A 23,008-nucleotide genomic window follows, 5' to 3' on the forward strand; every position below is an offset into this window, starting at 1 on the left:
TGTTGGAAGGCAGAACAATGATTTGTCGTGCCTGACTTAACTGAAACAAATGCTGTCATGGTCATTTGGACATGCTGTCTTTTGTCTGCCCCTCCAACATGATAGGTGATGACGTCACGTGACGCCACTCTATTGTTGCAGAGGTATTTAAGGAGCGAAATCAGCTCCAATAGTGTCAAGATTGGCAGTTGGCTTTGACGTGGGACGCATGCGCCTGGCTTCGTCTGTCTTCAGTCCAGCCACCATGTTATCCAAACATGTCTTCACAAAACCGAAAATAATCACGGTAAGAACATATTGAATTTCCACCCAAACTTTTAGTTTACAACACAAGTATCACATTCAGTTGTTTAAAAACTTTCAAAAGTCGACTGAGTTCACATATTTTTGGTTTGACCATTGGCATTGGTCATTTTCGCGTGTTGCGCGGCATGGTATAAATGTACAATCTCAGTCGAAAGAAAATTGCCGGGATTTATTGGTCAAGGGAATTGTTGAAAGTATGCATAGGTTTGGATTTGAAATATTATTATATTTTTTGTGTTTTCTACCATTATCTGATTAGGAAATTGATGAAGAGAAATATACATAAGTGACGATCAGGAAAACAAAAACCAAGAATTGAAATTTATTTTTTGACTGAGCATAGCTCCAGCTCATGCAAATATCATTATATCAGAAGAATAACTTTATCAGTAAATTGATATTTAGCTCGCCGTCAGTTGAACTCTAGATCTCTAGTGTACAGCACTTAGTAAGCCCCCCTTTAGGAGGGGCTCTTAAGATACACGTGTGTGTGGGAGTATATACTGATTTGATGAGAAATAAAGAGAGTAAATATTGTATATCCTACAAACAATTTTTTTTGGTATTTTTCTGAATTAGGCCTAACTCCGTTGAGTTTACCGATTTCTCCGCGATCTTCCGGTGGTGGTTGCTATCCCATTGATTGAAATTAATTTAAATTAATTTAAATCTTCATGGGAATTCGCTACATCATATGCCTAAGAAATTGGCCAATTATATTAATATTTTTATTATTAGAGAAATATCCGTCCTAAATAATGACAGAAAAGGGTGGTTTATTTCAATTTTGTGTCGACATGATCGAGGTCACGTGACATAAAAACAAAACAATCGCACACACCCGTCCAAAAAAGGCACTTTAAGAAAAACAAATACGTTTTTCCAGCTTAAAACCACACTGACGACTAAGTTATATTGGTCTTCTGCCCAAATCTGAAGTATCAAAATGAATCACAAACTAGAACTAGCTCTATTTAGCAAAAGTTGCGTGAAAAATTCGGGTGAGCGACATTCTGCACCCTAGCGGCCAATAATTAAACTACTTTCAGCCGTCTGCTCCGGTCACGTTAGGGAGTTTTTCCCAAATGTACGCGATGATGACGTGCCCCATTAACAGGACGTAACATCTATTTTAAAATGCGTTTCCCAAAGTGAATGCATGAGGACAACCTATTTGTGTCGTATATCACTGGAAACGCCCGATTCCCGTGAATAAGGACAATCACAATGTATTACATTACCAAAACAAAAATGTGTCGGAAGGAACTATATGGATGGTCCCATCGCACCCCCCCTCCAGCAGTATGACACAGAAGGGCTAGTTGACTGTCCACCCGGGGGGGGGGGGGGGTTTGGGGGGGGCTTCCCCCCAACGCACAGGTAAAAACCTATGTCGACGGAGGGGGGTTTGGGGGTGTCCCCCCATTGTAACAGCTGTAGTTGTTAGAGCTTGCACTTAACATATGCTCGTAGGGGGGTTCGGGGGAGCTCCCCCGACCAAAAGGGGGGCTCACTAAGTCCTTGACTTTACATATTAAGACCCCCTTTAGGAGGGGCTCTTAAGATACACGTGTGTGCGGGAGTATATAATGTAAATGAAGTGAAATAAAGAGAGTAAATATTGTATATCCAACAAACAATTTTTTTTGGTATTTTTCTGAATTAACTCCGTTGAGTTTACCGATTTCTCCGCGATCTTCCGGTGGTGGTTGCTATCCCATTGATTGAAATTAATTTAAATTAATTTAAATCTTCATGGGTATTCGCTACATCATATGCCTAAGAAATTGGCCAATTATATTAATATTTTTATTAGAGAAATATCCGTCCTAAATAATGACAGAAAAGGGTGGTTTATTTCAATTTTGTGTCGACATGATCGAGGTCACGTGACATAAAAACAAAACAATCGCACACACCCGTCCAAAAAAGGCACTTTAAGAAAAACAAATACGTTTTTCCAGCTTAAAACCACACTGACGACTAAGTTATATTGGTCTTCTGCCCAAATCTGAAGTATCAAAATGAATCACAAACTAGAACTAGCTCTATTTGGCTATAGTTGCGTGAAAAATTCGGGTGAGCGACAAGGAGGATACCGCGGTGACGTCACGGCTTTTCCAAGATGGCGCTGCATATTGTAAACAAACTCGATCCACGGCCAAGGGAAAATCAAGTCATCAAAAAAGTTAGATTTTTCGCATCAAATCAGAGTTATTAGTACTTTTCTGCTATGAAATAAGTCTTCAGACAATAAGCTATCATTTGAATAATGAAAAGTGCTGTTTTGATGGGGAAAAATAGGGTTTTTTAAACCAAATAGCCGGCACCGATCTTCCAAAATTAGCGATGGTTTCAAAACAGTCTCCCAGATATGGGGCAATCTCTTCATTATCATAATGGGATTTGGAGGCATAATTACAGATTTTACAAGTTCGAGACCTGTAATACCTAAAACTCGCATAGATCCCCATAGATCCCCTCTATTTGTCGAGTTAGCGCCCCTGTAAGTTCATGCATTTTCGGACACTAGAACGAAATCTTCCTGCGGATATCGCGGTTTCGGTGATGATTTAAGGAGAAATTGACTGTTCTTAGAGTTGTATGGGACAGAAATGAGTTCATACTTCATGAATACATGAATATATTATGATATGGGCGGGCTTCTAAGTCAAAACAATAACAAACTCAACTGCATCTCTACCGTGTATCGCGTAGTGCATTGCCTAGTGTATTTCGTAGTGTATTTTAGCGGAGACATTATTTCCCATTATTTCCGCACTTTGGCCACGCCAAACGTCTTTTTTATTCGTGGAAGTTAATCTGCTCTGTAAATTTTATTCTACACAGGAAGAATCCATACTAGGTATTGCAATATTTCATGTCTATTGGTGTTTTTGTGTACAGGAGCGCACCAGACAGTGGGCCGTGGAGATATGTTCAGTGCTGGTGCTGTCAGTAGACTGAATCTGATTGGCCATAGCGATCACTAATATGGGTCGGGATCACGTGATGTGACGTCACCGCGGTATCCTCCTTGGGTGAGCGACGTACATTCTGTACCCTAGCGGCCAATAATTAAACTACTTTCAGCCGTCTGCTCCGGTCTCGTTAGGGAGTTTTTCCCAAATGTACGCGATGATGACGTGCCCCATTAACAGGACGTAACATCTATTTTAAAATGCGTTTCGAAAGTGAATGCATGAAGACAACCCATTTACCGTGAATAAGGACAATCACAATGTATTACATTACCAAAACAAAAATGTGTCGGAAGGAACTATAATTACTATATGGATGGTCCCATCGCACCCCCCCCCCCCTCCAGCAGTATGACACAGAAGGGCTAGTTGACTGTCCACCGGGGGGGGGGGGGGGTTTGGGGGGAGCTTCCCCCCAACGCACTGGTAAAAACCTATGTCGACGGAGGGGGGTTTGGGGGGGTGTCCCCCCATTGTAACAGCTGTAGTTGTTCGAGCTTGCACTTAACATATGCTCGTAGGGGGGTTCGGGGGAGCTCCCCCGACCTAAAGGGGGGCTCACTAAGTCCTTGACTTTACATATTAAGCCCCCCTTTAGGAGGGGCTCTTAAGATACACGTGTGTGTGGGAGTATATACTGATTTGATGAGAAATAAAGAGAGTAAATATTGTATATCCTACAAACAATTTTTTTGGTATTTTTCTGAATTAACTCCGTTGAGTTTACCGATTTCTCCGCGATCTTCCGGTGGTGGTTGCTATCCCATTGATTGAAATTAATTTAAATTAATTTAAATCTTCATGGGTATTCGCTACATCATATGCCTAAGAAATTGGCCAATTATATTAATATTTTTATTAGAGAAATATCCGTCCTAAATAATGACAGAAAAGGGTGGTTTATTTCAATTTTGTGTCGACATGATCGAGGTCACGTGACATAAAAACAAAACAATCGCACACACCCGTCCAAAAAAGGTACTTTAAGAAAAACAAATACGTTTTTCCAGCTTAAAACCACACTGACGACTAAGTTATATTGGTCTTCTGCCCAAATCTGAAGTATCAAAATGAATCACAAACTAGAACTAGCTCTATTTAGCAAAAGTTGCGTGAAAAATTCGGGTGAGCGACATTCTGCACCCTAGCGGCCAATAATTAAACTACTTTCAGCCGTCTGCTCCGGTCTCGTTAGGGAGTTTTTCCCAAATGTACGCGATGATGACGTGCCCCATTAACAGGACGTAACATCTATTTTAAAATGCGTTTCCAAAGTGAATGCATGAGGACAACCTATTTGTGTCGTATATCACTGGAAACGCCCGATTCCCGTGAATAAGGACAATCACAATGTATTACATTACCAAAACAAAAATGTGTCGGAAGGAACTATATGGATGGTCCCATCGCACCCCCCCCCTCCAGCAGTATGACACAGAAGGGCTAGTTGACTGTCCACCGGGGGGGGGGGGGGGTTGGGGGGAGCTTCCCCCCAACGCACTGGTAAAAACCTATGTCGACGGAGGGGGGTTTGGGGGTGTCCCCCCATTGTAACAGCTGTAGTTGTTAGAGCTTGCACTTAACATATGCTCGTAGGGGGGTTCGGGGGAGCTCCCCCGACCTAAAGGGGGGCTCACTAAGTCCTTGACTTTACATATTAGGATTATATTCTGCCATGCATGCGCCTGTGAACAAGGTTCCTTGTGTCCAGTACAACACTCACAATAAGTCCATACCAAGGCCTGTGCATGTCCATGAGCTTCCACCTGAGGGCGAGCTTGTGGGTCATGTTGATTATCTTCGTCAAATCCATTTCTTGGGGACCGTGCTGATTGAAAGTCTAAATCTGCTCTTGGGGAAACTTTTTCACCCATGAATGAAGTTTGAGACAAATTCTTAAGTTGAGGTGTTCGACATGGATTAAACAACCATAGGCCAGCAGTGAATAAAAGGCCAACCGGATCTTATCGGGACCATTTTTTGTGGTTTTTGGTGGCCTTCCAATGTTTGCAATGTGTGTAACGTTGCGCTATGTACACAGCAACTCCGTTCTGATGCAATTCCATATTCCTCCCGACTCCCTTTTTCCTATTCGTTGTGACGTACCCCCATATTTGTAAGCTTTGCGGGGTGCATCAGAGACCGCGTTTGATTCAGCCAGATTATCAATTAATGGTCCTATATTGCTGTGAAGGTCGATTATCTCCTCCTTTCAGTCCACGTTTTATTGAAAGATCACTCGTGGTTACATCACAAATACCAACTTTTATTCTCAAAATCTGAACTTCGTTTGGAAACTCCAAGGGCGTCACCGGAAGAGCCTCACTGCGAAGCTGCTCTGCGCAGCGCTGAATGTTAAAGGGGCAGTGGCCCAATATGTGCCCTCCACATACCTCCCCCCTTAGGGAAGACTCGTCCGAGTCTTGAATATTCAAAATGGGCCTAATTACAACAATTTTTAGGCCAAACCAGATATGACGTTACAACAGCTCTTATTAGCCTGCATCCAGCAACCGACTGCTTGGTATGCACATTGATCCTTCGTGCCTGTACTGTCCATCTCAGTATACAGCACGGCTCTGGATCCTCTTCAAAACATGGTCTAACTCTCCGGCCTGAAAATAAAATACATCACGGGCAACCTGACCTCGTGTGTCCATCTCAGTATACAGCACGGCTGTGGATCCTCTTCAAAACATGGTCTAACTCTCCGGCCTGAAAATAAAATACATCACGGGTAACCTGACCTCGTGTGTCTGAACAGCTACTGACATGACTGAAACATATCAACCGATGCACACAAAAAATGCGCGTAGCTAACGTACGACATCACTAACAACTACCCTGCATGGAACAGCGAAACATATACACATCCCCTCCCGCCTTAGGAGAATACACCATCCAGACTTGTGCCCAGTCTCCTGAAAGAAGCGAATGGTAGCCTCCTGAATTACCGTCATCAATGTTCGCTCTGAGGCACAATCGCTCAATGAGAACATGGGATCACTACAATACTAGTGGGAGCTATGATTGGTGCTGAGACACAGTCCTCCAAGCTAAAAGAATATAGGGTGCAGTGGATAAAGTAGAACGTCTTTCCTTTTCCCCATTGTTCACAATCATGACAACGTCACTGATTCCCTATACGACCCTAAATGAAATACCCCCACTACGTCACAACACAATTCCTTCGAATAAGCAAAAACCGAAATTCAGTCAAGTCTCTGATTCCCGAATATCACATAAGTTGAACTCCTTGGTATTTCGTTGGCTTGGTAAGTAGCCTCCCTATTCGTCCGGTTTATTTACTGACTAGGGAACATTTTCGTAGGCCCAGGCATTATTCTTGCCATCGCCTTCCCATCAGGGTCGGTCGCGCGGGTAGGGAATATTTCCGAAGGCCCAGGCGTTATTTAGCCATCGCCTTCCCATCATGCCCGTTCCATATCAAGCCCCTTGGACTCGTGATTTTCCAACGCCTGCCTAAGGACCAGCTCCGGCTCGGGTGCGTCCAATGGCTGTCCTTTTACAAAGTCATTTAGGCGTGTTGGTCTCCTGACTACTCTCCCCGCCCTAGTGACTACTGATGCCGGGATATCAGGTTGCACTGCTACCTCCACTGGCTCTGGTCAAGCTTGGTCTGGTTCGACTACGAACGGTTCTGGTTCAAAAGCATCCGGTGGCGGCATGGGTGCTGCTGGTTCCGGCATTGCTGGTCTGGCCTCTGGTCATTATCGTTGTCTGGGTGTAACGGACTCGGGATCCGTGGAGCCTCGTATGGCTTCAGTCTGTTATGGTGGACTACCACAATTTTTCCAGTCCGTTCGTGCTGTATGCGGTAGATCACACCTGGCATCCCGTCCGCTGACTGGATCCTCTTCCTAACCAGATACGGTCCGTCCCATGGCAGGGCCAGTTTTCGGTGGCGGTGCTCAGACACCATCATTAGCAACCACACCCTATCTCCAGCTCGGTACGGATGGAGGTGAGACCATTTGTAGTACACCTTTCTTTGGCGTTTTTGTGAAGTTGCTTAAGTGGTCCCTAGTCTATTCAAAAGCTGACTGCAGTCCTCTATGCAGGTCTTTTGCATAACTTCCGGCTTTATTCCAATAGTGAGGTGTGGGTGTGCCATAAATCACATCTGGGGGTAATCGTGGTTCTCGTCCATGCATCAGAAAGAAAGGAGAGAATCCGGTAGATTCATGTACGCTTGAGTTGTACGCGAGCGCGACTGGGCCCAGATGCAGATCCCAATCGGTACCATTTTTTTGTCTTTGGTGTTCTTTGCTATCATGTCCTTCAGTGTTTTGTTATACCGCTCCACCATGAAATTGCCTTGGGGAAGATAGGCGGTGGTTCGTGATTTGTAAATTTCTAAAAGGACACACAGTTCCTGGCAGACGTCGGCTTCAAACTGTCTATCCTGATCCAACTCTCAGGGACTCCGTGGTCCCGGTCGTATTCACGGAACAAAATATCGGCCACAGTTCGAGCTCTTTGGTCCTTCATTGGGTATACGTTGGAATATTTCGTGAAATGATCTTCGACCACCAGGGCATAATGGTTACCTCTGGGTGATACAGGTAGCTCTGTGATGTCCATGGCTATCAATTCCAAAGGCCGGCTGGTTTTGATGCCCTCCATTGGTGCTTTCATCCCTGGTACCGGCTTTCTGTGGGCTACACATAGGGGACCGTTGCGGCAAAAGTCGTGCACTTCTGCAATCATGCCTGGCCAGAAGAATCTGTCATTCACTTTGCACAGGGTTTTGTTCCGACCGAAGTGTGCGGCGGTTACCCCTGCATGAATATCTTGGAGAGCTGAGAGACGTATAGTCCTGGTGGGAGGACTTGCGGCAGGTATGTTTTTCCCTTTGATTTCTGACAATGACAGAGAACTGGATTTCCAGTCTCTCAAACTCTCTCCAATACTTCTTTAAAATTCTGCCTTGGTCTGTCATCTGCTTCTAGTCTGGTTAGGACTTAGAATGAACCCATTTGCGAACCATAGAGATATCCGGGTCTAACTCCTGCTCAGCTCCCACTGACTCAGCAGGATCCACGACATCAGTTAGTGACGCCATTGAGGTTAGTATTACACCCGGAGTATCGTGGGCGCTGGCAGGTATCTGTGTCACAACTGAAGGTGCGAAACGGACAGTTTCCCTTTGTTTATCCTTCTTGGGTTTCAAAACCACAAGCTCTTGTTCCGTTGGTTTCAATCTGTACCATGTGGACTTCCTGGTACGTTGCCTCCCCTTACTGGGTTTTTCCGCTTCTTCATTAACGACAGGGGCGACATGAACCACCTGTGTTTTCTCTAGTGATTCGGCCTCTTTTTTCTTTTTTTTTTTACAAAGAATTTATTCGGTTTATATTGTACATGTATTTTACAGTTAAAAGCCGAAGGCTTAAACTACTGCAAAATACGAATATATACAAATAGTTACATAAGTTTATAAAGATACGAATAGTGACATAAGTTTTTTAAAGATAATTTGAAGAGAAATACAAAATATATAATTGAAAAACATGTGAAGTTGAAATGTAGTAAATTTCGTAAAACTGAGAAAAAAAGGATAGATAGTTTGGAAAGTGCAGGGGGACAGGGGTGCAAGAGTTAGGAATGATCATACGAGTTTGGGGTTGGCGGAAAAGGAGAAGAGGGGGGGTCAGATATTTTTCTTTGAGTTAGATTGAAAAGCGATTTGTAGATGATATGAATTTTAGGGTTGATTTGATAAGGAGAGCATTTTCGAGGTTGGAGAAAGATGGATGGCCGTTGAGAAGGATGTTTGAGTTTAGAGTTGCATTATGGAAGTGTGTTATTTGAAGGGTATTGGCGATTAGGGAGTTGCGTTGGTTTTCGTACTTAGGACAGTCGAGAAGAAAGTGTGAAGAGGTTTCCGGAACATGCATAGGGCACATGAGGCAAGTGGGGTTTTCAGAAACGTGGTTTAGGTATAGGTCAGATGTTAGTCCGCTGCAATTGTTTCGCATACGTGTGAGAATGATGTTAAGTGGGCGAGGGCCGATGTTTAGCCAGGAGGGGATTGGTTTGATAGAGAATTCTGGCAGTTTGGCTAGGGAATATTTGAAACAGTTTAGAGTTGGTTTCGCACGTATAGAAAGGGCGAGAGCATTCCAGTCGCGGATTGTAGAAGGGAAGAAGCTTGAGTAGAGGTTATTAGTGCGGCAAATGAAAGGTGTTATATTGTTGTTTGTAGCTAAACGTGTGTTATGGTAGTGACTATCGACGGTTAGTTCTGGGATGAGGTCTTTGAGGTAGGTTGGTGCAAGTCCGTTAAAAATTTTGTAGAACATCACGAGGCGGTGGAATTTCCTGAGCTTTTCGAGTGGTAGAAGGCCAGATTCTCTGTAAAGGTCGCGGTGGTGAGAGCTGATTGTTAATCCTGTTATACATCGCATTGCATTGATTTGAGTTTTTTCCAGTTTTGCTGCTAAGTTCTGGGGGAGTCCGTCCCATACTACGTCTGCGTATTCGAGCTTGCTTCTGACAAATGTCTTGTAGAGCGTTAGTAAAGTTTGTTTATCCGTTTTGTATTTGATGTTTTGTGGTATGCCAAGTCTTCGGTTTGCGCGGTCGTAACGATTGACTGGATATGGTCGTCCCAGGTTCCTTTGTCGTTGAAAGTTAATCCGAGGTGCTTGTCTGACTTGGCTCGATCAATTGCGACGTTGTTGAGATGACAGTGGATAACAGAGGGTTGTCTCCGCCTCCGAGGGAGACTGGCCTCCTTAGCCTTGGCCGGCAACTAGTCTAGGAGATGGAAAACTCTGATATAAACCCAGGCAGATGCTGCTCGATCAGCCTTGGCCGGCAAGGCATCTAGGAGAAGGAACACTCCAAAAAACAAACCGGGGAGATGTCACTCGTTAGCCTTGGCAGGCAAGAATCTAAAGCGGACAGGTGGAGCCCGAGAGCCCTGACAGGCAGTCCACCTAAGGGTAGAGGAACCCCATACAAAGCCTAACCACCGAAGACGGAGGACACCAGCCGACACGGCGTGGGAGAAATCGGGTGTCCACGCGTAGCAGATGATAACCATGCAACAAACCTTAGATCGATGTGGTGTCGTCATTATGGGTAAACGCCAGGTAACGACGATGCCGGGCCTCCAGCCTCGAAGGGGCCCACCACCAGCTACTGGCACCTCTGTACCTCCCAATGTGACTGGGGGAGAGCAGAGTAAAGCTACTAGTCACAAGATGAAAATTATGCAATGGAATGCAGAAGGAGTACGACGTAAGAAAACCGAACTCCAACACTTCCTCAAGGCCCACGAAGTCGATGTATGCTGCATCCAAGAAACGCATCTCAACAGTGCACACCGGTTCTCTATCAGAGGATATGAATCCTACAGACAGGACAGAGAAAATCGCCCAAAGGGAGGGGTGCTTACACTTGTGAGAAACAACATCGCGTCAGCAGAAACCAGAAGATCAGGAACAGCAGAAACTGAGTCGCTGACTGTAAGTCTAATCCTACCAAAGGATAACTTTACAGTATGTAATCTTTACTCACCAACTGACAAAGCAATGCTGAACGACATATCACCAGACTCAGAGGACTGGATCACTGTCGGAGACTTCAATAGCCACTCACCAAGTTGGGGATACCAGGACCTAGACTCAAAGAGTGAGGAGGTAGAACAGTGGATAACAGACAACCAGTGGGTCCTCAATAACCAGCCAGACGATGAACCGACCTTCTACTCAAGAGCCTGGAGATCGACTAGCAGCCCTGACCTAGCCATAGCGACAGACAAGATAGAGAAAATCACCAAAAGGGAAGTCTGTGAGCAGTTAGGTGGCAGCGATCACAAACCTATCGTTTTGACCATAGGCAAACAAGCAAAGCCAGAAGACCAGTATATGCCGCCCAGCTGGAACTACAAGAATGCCAACTGGCCTCTCTTCAAAACACTGACCAACAGGACAACACAGTCTCTCATAGTCTCAAAGCGAAACGTTGACAGAAATGCAGCTGTCTTTAACTCCGCCATACTTGAAGCAGCAAAGCTTTCAATACCACGAGGGAGACGTAAGGACTACAAGCCGTATTGGAGTACTGCTCTGGACAACCTACACAAGCAACTGTGTGAAGCAAGAGAGATAATGGAGAATCACCAATCAGACCAAAATGTCGCCAAACATAACCAAGCCAAAGCACTTTTCAACCGGGAAAAGTTGCAGCAAATGCGCACTAGCTGGAGTGAGAAAACTGCTTCCCTAAACATGGAGAAAGACTCACAAAAACTTTGGCAACTAACCAAAACTCTGAATGATGACAACTGGAAAAGAGCCAAAATCACTCTACAAACTGAGCGAGGCCTAGTGACTGGTAAAGCAGCTGCAAACCCCCTCGCTCACAGCTATCAACAGGAGAGTGAAACCAAAGTCACCAGGGAGAGAACAAAAGAGGTGAGAGAGAAAATGGAAGAAATCAAAGGGAAAACAACATCTAAGCCAGACGCATGCATGACTGAATCCATTTCCCTCCAAGAACTGGAATCAGCCCTAGGAAAACTAAAGATGAAGAAAGCCCCAGGCCCTGATGAGATTACCAATGATATGCTAAAAAACCTCGGATCCGGAGCCAAGAACGTACTCCTCCAGATATTCAATCACAGCTGGAAGACTGGTCGAGTACCAACAAAATGGAAAGAGGCCAACATCACTCCTATACACAAGAAAGGCAAAGACAAGAAAAGCCCGAAGAGCTATAGACCTATAAGCCTACTTAGTTGTGTCGGTAAGCTGATGGAGAGAATCGTCAACAAAAGACTTATTTGGTATCTAGAGAGCAAATCACTCCTTAACCACACCCAGTCTGGATACAGGCAACACAGAAGCACTGAAGACCAGCTCGCCTACCTAGCACAAGGCATCGAAAATGCCTTTCAGGAGAAGAAACACGTCATTGCTGTCTTCTTCGATCTTTCGAAGGCTTTTGACAAGGTCTGGAAAGAAGGGCTTCTCCTGCAGTTACTCGAGATAGGTATCCAAGGGAAAATGCACTACTGGCTACGAAACTTCCTTCACAACCGCAGCGCAAGAGTTAAAATTGATGGTACCACCAGCAACCTCGTGAATTTGAGAGAAGGCGTTCCACAAGGAGGAGGTATCTCACCCACCCTTTTTTTGGTGTACATCGATACCATCACAGCATCCTTTGAAGAACACATTGGCAACACAGCTTGGACTGCCTGCCGATATGTATCAACAGCCATCAAGAGATCTCAGACCATGGTAAACCAAGTGGAACTCTGGGCGAAAAAGTGGTTCGTTGATGTCAACATTGCTAAGATGGCCAGCATCCTTTTCTCATTATCAACGAAGAAGGAAGAAATCAACCTTCACATGGGAACACAACCAATACCCCAAGTGGAATCAACTGTCTTCCTAGGAGGAACCATAGACAAGCGCCTGACATGGAACCCACACATCCAAGCAATCCAGGAAAAGGCTATCAAGAAATTATCACTGATGAAAAAGCTGGCAGGAACGACTTGGGGAGCCACGACCAAAATCCTCAGACAAGTATATATAGGGGCAGTGAGACCAATCATGGAGTACGCCTCTGCCACATGGGTAACTGCATCTGACACTACCAAAGCAAAGCTGGACAAAGTGCAAAATATGGGCCTTAGAATCATCCTTGGAGGAATGCGAAGCACACCAATTAGGGACATGGAGAAAACAGCTGCCATTCAACCCCTAGAGTTAAGAAGAGAATACAAGACTCTGATACAGGGAGAAAAAAGTAACCGGTTAAAGACCCATCCCCTACACCACGTGCTCCGAAAGAACCGTTGACGAGGCTGAAACGCAAGAGCATCAACACCATCACGAAGGCCCTGCAAAAGGAACACCAGGACATACTGGAAAGCGAACCTGATCTATGCGAAGACCTCACAATCCCCAACTGGTCAAGGGAACGTAATCTTCCAGAGATAGAGTTCCATGTTCCAAGCCTCGAGCAAAAAGGATCCGCAAGGCCAGAAGTCCAGAAGGCACTCACCCTCGAGATGATAGACAGAAAGTATCCCCATGGTACCTGGACACACGTCTATACAAATGGCTCATCTCAGAATGCAGTTAGCAATGGAGGAAGTGGTGTTTTTATCAAACTTCAAGACAGAAGCTCCCACTCCATATCCGTACCATCCGGCATTCTCTGCTCAAACTACAGAGCTGAGATGCAAGTCCTAACCATAGCCACTGACTATCTGATCACCACCCAAGAAGATGTAGGAGACAATCTCGTCCTGCTGACCGACTCTCTGTCCGCATTACAGGCCCTTATGGCTGCAACATCAGACCAACTGACGGAAAATCTACTGAAGAACCTAAGTAGTCTTCTTCAAGACAGAAGAGTAGTCCTCCAATGGATACCAGCTCACGTAGGAGTACCAGGAAATGAACGAGCAGATCAATTTGCGAAGGAAGGTAGCAAGCAGCACCAAACAAAAACCAGAATGACCTACCGGGAATCAAAAACATTACTCAAGACGAAGCTGAAAAATCAATGGAGAGACGACACTGACGGGTACCAGCCATTGAAAGACAGCATCCACCAACTTGACAGAAAAGGCCAAGTCTCCATCTATCGACTCCGTACAGGCCACTGCAAACTCCACCAGCGCCTGAAGAGACTTGGGCTCCATCCAACTGCTTCCTGCGAATGTGGACTCAGCGACCAAACGCCAAGGTACATTCTGCAGGACTGACCCTTGATGAAAAGAAGACAGGAATTTTGGCCGGAGCCATTGTCACTGAAGACTAAGCTATGGGGAACAGCCGAAGACCTGCAACAAACAGCCGATTTTGTCGCGGCGCACGACTTGAGGTTATAATGGTCATGAAAATCTGAACGCAGAAGAAAAGAAGTCTCCGCCTGCTCGTAATCAGATACAGCGTTTTTGTTACGTTGTAGGTGATGGCCCATTTCATTGCCCATGCGTAAAGATTGTTTATATCCTGCTGGATTTCGGGTGTGCATGCTATGAGGTTTCGTGATGCGAATGCGAAGTGTCGTCGGCAAACAGTCTCGTTCTGCCGTTGGTTTCCTCCGTGAGGTCGTTTATGTAGATCAGGAACATCAGTGGGCCTAGGATAGATCCTTGAGGGACGCCAGCGTTGACTCGAAGCCACTCTGAGGATTTTCCGTTGATTACTACCCGTTGTTGCCTGTCTTGGAGGTAGCTCTTGAACCATGATAGCAGATTTCCTCTGATTCCAAACTGGTAAAGTTTCAATGCGATGCCTTTATGAGAAGTCTTGTCAAAAGCTTTGGAAATGTCACAGAAAAGTGAGAAAAGTTCCTTCTGTTCATCGAGGTCCATTAGTATTTGATGGTTTATTTCGAGGAGTTGGGTAACTGCAGAGTGGTTAGCCAGGAATCCAGATTGGTTCTTCGAGATGAGCAAACGGACATGGTTGTAGACATTTCTGTGGACAATTTTTTCGAAAAGTTTTCCTATGACACTGAGGAGGGAAATGGGTCTGCAGTTGGATTTATCGTGCCTGTCACCTTTCTTGAATATGGGGGTAATGTTTGCTTTTTTCCATGTTTCTGGGAATATGTTTTCATTCAGAGATCTGTTGAAAAGGATGTAGAGCGGTTTGGTCAATTGGTCCTTCAATGAATGAACTATGCGAGGGAGCCGTCTGGGCTGATGGCCTTGTTAGTGTCCATGATGGCGATTTGATCGGCGATATCCTGCTCTGTGATTATGATGTCGTTGAGCTCGTTGTTGGTGAGGTTTGGGAGTTCTCCTTGGGCGGGTATGTTGGTCTCATCTACGTTGCAGATTTTGGCAAAATGAGCGTTGAGGTTGTTGGCCTTGGTTGTAGGGTCGTCTACGGACAAGCCATTGACATTTAGTGAAGGAGTTGTGTTTTCTTTGCTTGAACCGCAGATGCTTTTGGCGAGTTTCCACCAGTTTTTTATCCTTTCTTCCATTCTTCAATTTGTCCGCTATCGTCGAAAGGTGGGAATCCTTTGCCTTTTTGATCAGTGAGATAACGTGGTTGCGTTGTTTTTTGAAGATATCATAATCGATGTTAGAACCGGATTTCTTTGCTTTTCCAAAGAGCTTGTTTCTTTTGTTGATATCTATTTTGATCTCGGCGGTTATCCAGTTCTTGTCGTTTGAAGAGAATTTGATCCGCTGGAAGGGGATGTATCTTTTACTTGTCTCAAGTAGGGTGGTGGTGAAGACTTCTACCGCTACATTGAGGTTGGCCGTGTGTAGAAGGTTGTCCCAATCCACGCTTGACATTTCTTGTTTGAGGTCGTTCCAGTTTGCCTTGCTGAACTGCCAGATCGGGCGCTTGAATGCTGCTTTGGGGTTAGTTTGGAGTATGTCGACTACCACGGGACAGTGGTCGCTGATGCGCTGAGGGAGGACGTTTACATCGGAGAAGAAGTCGGGCTGACCTACAATTATTGGATTAATGAGGGATTGATTGTGAGAAGTGAAGTGTGTCGGAGCATTGACGAGTTGGAACATGTTGAGGGAGTCTATGAGGAGTGATAGGTGACCTGGGTTGTCTTTCAGTAGGTTTTGGTTGAAGTCTCCAACGAGCATAACCTTTTACTGACCAAACAAGCCGACGACGTTTGGAACGTTTGCATAAAGTTTGTCCCAGTAGGCGACGGGGAGTGCCGGATTTCTGTAGCCCACACCGATGATCAAGTGGTCCGTTTGGTGGGTCACCTTGACCCACAGCAGTTCCAGTTCTGGTTCTTCGAGGTGATCTAGGCGTTCGCCGATGAGGGTGTCGGAAAGCTGGAGGCAGACTCCACCACTTGTAATGGTCAGATCCTTTCGGAATACGTCATGGAAGCTTGGTACTAGGATATCCTGGTCTGTGATGGAGTTGTCTGGTCTGGTTTCGGATATGCATAATATGTGGATGTCAGGTGGAAGTTCCGCGTAGAGGTTGTCGATTTTGTTGCGCAGGCTGTTGATGTTGATAGAGAAAAGTTTGGGCCCGGGATTTAATTCCACGTCTCCTGATAAGAAGATTAGGTTTGAAAAGTTGAAGTGTGTGGTTGGGATTGTCGTGACGCCAGTCCCAGCATGTTCCGATGGAGAAGTGATGGCGAGTAGAATGCAATGAACGGAGAAAGCTAGCGAAGCTAGGAGTAATATATACAGAATGTACGAGGGAATGGTGTCAGCGGATGTGTTACACCTGGTTGTGCTCAATTTCCTGTTTAGTTTTAAGGATAGTGCCTTGATGTTGCGTTTCGAAGAGATGAACGAAAGCGATATTTGTTGGAGAGTGATGTAGGACTGGATTGAGAAGGGGTTAAAACGGTTAGCTTCAGGCGCGTGCCTGGATGAAGTGTGGTGCATTGGTGCATAAATGACAAAAAAATGAAGAAGTAGAAAACAGAGCGTCTAAGCATAGCCCTGTATAGGGCGAGACAGTTGATGAGTGGCGAAAGTGATCGCGGTGAGTGGGCCGGTAGGCCTTGTCGGATGGATGAAATGGATAACGTTTTTAATGTTGTGGCGCGATGAAATTGATTGTGATGACGGATAAGTTGAACAATGATGATAGAGCATGTTTTTGGTAAACATGGAATTGGTACATGTAATTGTGGTTGAGGTAGCATGTGCTTATTTTTGGAGGATTAAATGTATGAATGGTGAGGTCTTGTGGTAATGTACAGTGAATAGGAGACGATATCTATAATGATATAGAATTGTTTGGAATTAGTGGCTGCTTGGTTCGAGATAGTGTCTATCAGGGTGGCAACTGGGGGTGCTGAATAGGTGTTGGCTGATGGTACTGGTAGCAGTTTTGGCTAATGAGAGTCAAAAGGAATCATGCTGAGGATGGGCCAAGAAGGCCAAAGATCTTATGAGTTGGTTTGAAAATTTTAATAGCCGAGGAGAAGAGTTTAGTTGGATCGCTAGAAGGAAAGGAGTTTCAAAAGTTAAAGGGGGCAGGTCGGAGAGAAGTTACGATTGCTACATTGTTGGCTACGATAAAGAGAGATATTGATATGGCGTCACATACGTGATTTAGCCCCCAAGAAAGGCCACAGATACAAGTGTTACATTTTTGACTGCTATAATGAGATATATTGGTGTGGCGTCACATTCATGATTTTGCCAAGGGAAGGCCACAGATACAAGTGTAATCAATTTCTGACTGTGATAATGAGAGATATTGGTATGGCGTCACATTCATTATTTGGCCAAAGGAAGGCCACATTATGCAGGTGAAGTACAAAGGTGTATGACTAGGTCTTCTGTACGATGACTTGGTCTTCTGTAAGATACACGGCTGGATTAAAAGGAGTAGGACTTGGTAACCTTGCGGATAAATGTTGGCACAGTGCCAAATATTGATTTGTGTATGCTTTGAATCCTAACCCTTTAAAGTCCTTGAACCATGTTTCTTGACAAGGAGAGATACTCACATTGTGTGTTGACAAGTAATCCAGGTTTTCGAGTTATTTTCACGTGAACAGTGGAAGATTTTGAATATATATGATATCACTCTTTCCTTGGTTGCTGCTGCAGCACTGGCTGTTGTGCCTTCACCCCCTCATCGAGAGGTCGCTGCTCCGGCAAGGATACCCTAGTTGCACACACTTTACCTACGTCAGAAGGCGCCATATCTTGAGCCTCTCCATCGAGCTCCGACGGTCGTCTACTGAGTGCATCAGCAGCTCCATTGAGTCTTCCAGCCAAATTCTAGATCTCAAAGTCGCCGTAGGAGCTGAGCTCGATTGCCCATCGGTTTCATCGTCCCGACGATTCACACTCTAGTTTGAGAGTGCTCTGGTAGGTTAGCGGCCGTTGGTTGGTAAGAACGGTGAAAGTAGATCCCCATTAGTAAATATGGAAGTGTCGCAGAGCCCACACGGTAGCCCAGAACTCCTGTCAAAGGTAGCTCAGTTGCGCTCGGTTTTGTTTAGCGCCTTGATCGCATAGGCGATCACCCGTTCTACTCCATCCTGCTTCTGTGATAGTACCGCTCCGACTGCAAAGTCTGAGGCATCCGTACTCACAATGAACTGTTCACCCCAACGTGGGTGTCCTAGGATAGGTGGCGATGACAGCTGGAATTTTTAAAAGAGTATCAAAGCTTTGTTGACATGCTTCATCCCATACAAAACTGACATCCTTTTCCAGTAGCTGGTTTAGGGGTGCAGCAACCCTTGCAAATCCTTCTACGAATCGTCGGTAATACGATGCGAGGCCAAGGAAACTTCGAACATGTTTCTCACTCCGTGGTATAGGCCAATCCATCACCTTTGCCACATTCTCAGGGTCCGGTCGAATCTGTGTTTTGACACCTCATGGCCAACATTTATCGTCTTGGGTTGGGCTATTTTGCACTTGCTGGGTTTCAGCTTCAGGTTAGCCTCCCGAAGTCGACTAAAGACCTCCTCTAAGATGATAAGATGTTCATCAAAGGCCTATGTGTAGATAAACAAGTCATCTAGGTAAGTTGCCATCACCCTCCAATTCCATTGAACACCTGTTCAATGAGCTTGATAAACAAAGGTGGACAACCCAAAGCAACCACAACCCAAAGGGGAGACGAGTGAATCGGTACAGGTCTGGTCCTACCAAAAATGCAGTTTTGTCCCGATCTTTTTCTGCTACAGGGACCCGCCAATAACTGCTGGTAAGATCAAGGGTGGTAAAGACAGTTGACCCTGACATCCCGGACAGAACATCATCTGTCCTCGGAAGGCTGTGAGCATTCGTCAGTTACTGCGTTCAGCTTTCTGTAATCCACACAGAATCTCAGGTCACCATTCTTCTTCTTTACCAGCACTACCGGTGATGACCACGGCCCGGTACAATTTTCAACGATTATGTCCTGGGACATGTCACCAACCTGTCCAAAGACCGTGTCGCGTTCATAAAAGGGTAGTCGCCTCGGTTTCTGCTTTATTGGTGCTACCGGCCCTGTATCAATGGTGTGGGTGACAAGGTGGGCGAGCCCAATATCATTCGTAGTTTTGCTGAAAACATCGGAATTCTGGCGTAGACAATCCTTGAGATGGTTGAGTTGTTCTTCGTCTAATTCACAACCCAAGAGGTCAACAGACGGCAGCGTGGAACCAGTCTGTGACTCCTCCTGGGTTCTTGGCCAAGGGTCTGTATCCTCCTTGGTATTGAATTCCCCAAGCAACTCGTAAGTGCCTCTCACAAGTGGTTCTGAAGTTGGATCTAAACTGTGGAAGTCCCCCACTAGTTTTCCTTCCCGCACTAGCAGTGGCTGGTCGTCCAGGTTCATGATCCGAACTGGCGTCGTTGCGTCCGCAGCGGTAGCTACTATACGCGCCACAAGTACGTCGTTACCCGTTCTTGGTTCCAAAATTCCGTTGAACTTCAGCATGGGATTGCCACGGTAATAATGCACTCCTCCGTGGTCTTAACTTGGCACACGCCTGGCGGCTTGAGGTCCCTAAAAGCTAATGGGAGAATCTCATCTCCTATTCGCAGCTGGTGTTGGCGGGGGTTGATGGAAATATTGTGGGCCAGCATGAAGTCCCACCCAAGGATCAGTGGGCTGTCTACATTGCGGACAACTCAGAAGCGGTGAGGTAAATCAGGGTTTCCCAAGGTCACAGTTACCGTCGAGCAACCTTTGACATCGAGGGTGTCACCAGTCACAGAAAGCGGTTTCTCGCTGGAGTGCTCCAGCACGAGTTCCGGGGGTTGACAGTGTGTCAACTAAAGCGAGTCCCACGTGGTTGCCAATCTTCACCTTCACCCTTAGTATGACTTTCCTTGGGTCCAGACTTTGCTGGGTGGGGGCCAAGTGACCCTTCTTGACGGCCGAAGCTATTCCCCTGCCCCTGATCATACTTCAGATTCCAGCAATGCCGCCAGATGTGGCCTGGCTGCATGGCCACAATAATCACACAGGCCCTTGAAGGGCTTAGACTCAGATGACTGCTGTCCTTGGCTAGCTTGTTGGTTCTGTTGACTTGCGTGGTATCATCCCTGTTGGCCATTTGAGGATGGAGTCGCCCACGTCTGTCCCCTATTCGGTGGGGTCCAGGCTTGTTGTTGCTCTTGCTGGGCTTCTTGTTGACCATTGAGGTCCCCATTACGCCCTCTATTGTGGTTTCTAGGGACGTTCGGCTTCGTATGAAATGGTGATTGCTTGCATAATGCGGAGTTCAGAGGCTGACATCGTCTCGCCCGGCTGTCGAGTCATGCCCATGAATTCCTGCCGCCTGAGGGGTGCATGGTCTCCAGGCACCAAGCGATCCCTCATGCAGGGCCTGTTTCAGGAGGTCGTAATTGACTTTCTCCGCTGCAGTCAGGCCGTCATAGGTGAGGAAAGCCCTTCCTCCAAGGAACAATGGCAGGATAACATGCCTGGCCTGACCGCCTGCTGGGGCTGGATTTGGGCAAAAAGCTCGAACTTTTTGAACCACAAGTCAAAATTATCTTCCGTCTCGCCGAAAAACTCTGTTTATAGCTTTTGCCTAATATTATAAGCCACCATGGTGAATTAAGAAATGAGTTTCAGTGACACGGAACCAACTGTCTTGAACCACGGGCCTTTAAATATTCTGTCTCGAGAGGAGCTCCTACAGCATAGCAGCCGGGCTGCGAAATTTTTTTCTGCAGGATACTTCTGCCACAGTGTACATCTGACAGCCAATCACAATTGGCGTGATCTTTGACGTCACACTGTTTATTTATGCATGATAATGCAAATACAATGGACGATACCGAGTCGCATGCCGAGTGCCACTTCAACTGTGAATGTGACAATAGTTCATTGTCTGACCCCAATTATGCTCAACTCAAGGTTTGTGTCGTAGTGTTTAGGAATGAATTGCACAGATTCATTGTAAAATTGATGATATTATGCGTACAAAAGAGGCATCAGCTGATCTGATCGCTACATTGCAGTGCATGCATTGATTTGTGAAATTTTAAGGGGTAGTGACACTGACAGTGTTGCCAATGTTGATAATTATTAAAGGGACAGTGTATCCGATGTCTCGCGATTTGTGAAATTTTAAGGGGCAGTGACACTGACAGTGTTGCCAATGTTGATAATTATTAAAGGGACAGTGTATCCGATGTCTGCTGTTTGTTGAAGGTATCAGGCCTATTTTGGTAGTTTGAACATTGTTGAAGGGCCATTGTATAAAACACATTTTGACAAGCAAACAAAATAAATTGAATGGTGGCGCTACCTATGCATATACAGCAGAACTAGTTACACGGTTGACAGATAAACATTCAACCTCGGCTATTTTGCCGAGCACAGTGCGCCTTTAACAGACAAGTCCAATAAATACAGTCCACTCGACATTGACGACAATGAAAATACATGTTAAGATACTGCAAATAAATATATTTTAGCTAATATACTCCTCTAACCATTTGCTAACTTGTTCTTTCCAAGATTATCAGAACACGTGGCATTGTTGACATTATTGCGCCATGTGGAAAGATGATGTCAACAAAGACACGTGCTTGCCTTGAATTCTGATTGGCTGTCAGATGTACACTATGGCAAAAGTATCCTGCAGAAAAAAATTTCGCAGCCGGGCTACAGAAACCGCGGTCACGGGACATCGCTCTTGTCATCACGAAAAGTCGACTCGATTGTCGGACGAGTTGAAGCGGGTCCTATTTTCGGACACCGGACGGCGAATAATGTACGGTTTTTACGTGCTAATTAGTGGATTCAGAACCAACTAGCATTTATGATTTGAGTGCAATACGCATGCCCGCATGTCCTCCTGGGCTTTTTGTGCGATGATGAGTGATTTATAGGCCTAAAATTATCATTTCAATAATTTGGCGGGAAATCAGCACAAATCGGGCGATCACGGTCAAAACTTTCGACGCTGCTGTCGAGGAAATCGGTTTCTCCCGTCTCAGTTCTTTTTGGACAGGCCTTCTATTTGGGCGCCAGATGTGAAGGTCGATTATCTCCTCCTTTCAGTCCGCGTTTTATTGAAAGATGACTCGTGGTTACATCACAAATACCAACTTTTATTCTCAAAATCTAAACTTCGTTTGAAAACTCCAAGGGCGTCACCGGAAGAGACTCACTGCGCAGCTGCTCTGCGCAGTGTTCAATGTTAAAGGGGCAGTGGCCCAATATGTGCCCGCCACAGAATTCTGCCATGCATGCGCCTGTGAACGAGGTTCCTTGTGTCCAGTACAACACACACAATAAGTCCATACCAAGGCCGTTGCATGTCCGTGAGCTTCCACCCGAGGGTGAGCTTGTGGGTCATGTTGATTATCATCGAGGCGTTACAGTCCTCAGGAGTTGTATTCATTGAGGACTTCGCAGGATATGTTAGTTTCGAATGCCGCCGTACCTGTGCTTAACTTTGATGAATGGCCTCAGTGTAATGTGACGAGACGTCTTTTTCGTGGTGGCCTACATTCAAAAGGTGTAAAAGCTTGGAGTCGTTGAGGAACCAACCATCTTAATTTGAAAACTGTTCCTTTCTCTGATGAACGCCATGCCCCTCTGGTGCGAGAACTTCGCCGCCACAGATTTGTAACGTCTGCTTGTTGAATACCCGCTCGCTCAAGAACAAGACTTACTTTCTTATGGATTACATTCTCACACATAATCTAGACATTCTTGCTCTAACAGAGACATGGCTTGGTGGTGATTGTGATGTCAATGTGCTAAGAGATGTGTCCTCCTGGATACTCA

General features: G+C 45.6%; 2 protein-coding genes across 2 annotated transcripts; one reads left to right on the forward strand and one right to left on the reverse strand.

Annotated features, from left to right (window-relative positions):
- Window positions 1–13,341: 13,341 nt before the first annotated feature.
- On the forward strand, window positions 13,342–14,043 carry LOC135484813 (ribonuclease H-like). The gene has a single exon (XM_064766499.1). The coding sequence runs from the start codon at window positions 13,342–13,344 to the stop codon at window positions 14,041–14,043; it is 702 nt and encodes a 233-aa protein (XP_064622569.1).
- Window positions 14,044–19,024: 4,981 nt separating this feature from the next.
- Window positions 19,025–19,693, reverse strand: LOC135484814 (uncharacterized). Its single transcript, XM_064766501.1, has one exon. The coding sequence runs from the start codon at window positions 19,691–19,693 to the stop codon at window positions 19,025–19,027; it is 669 nt and encodes a 222-aa protein (XP_064622571.1).
- Between the last annotated feature and the right edge of the window lie 3,315 nt (window positions 19,694–23,008).

This window comes from Lineus longissimus, chromosome 3, assembly GCF_910592395.1.
Source record: "Lineus longissimus chromosome 3, tnLinLong1.2, whole genome shotgun sequence".
NCBI lineage: Eukaryota > Metazoa > Nemertea > Pilidiophora > Heteronemertea > Lineidae > Lineus > Lineus longissimus.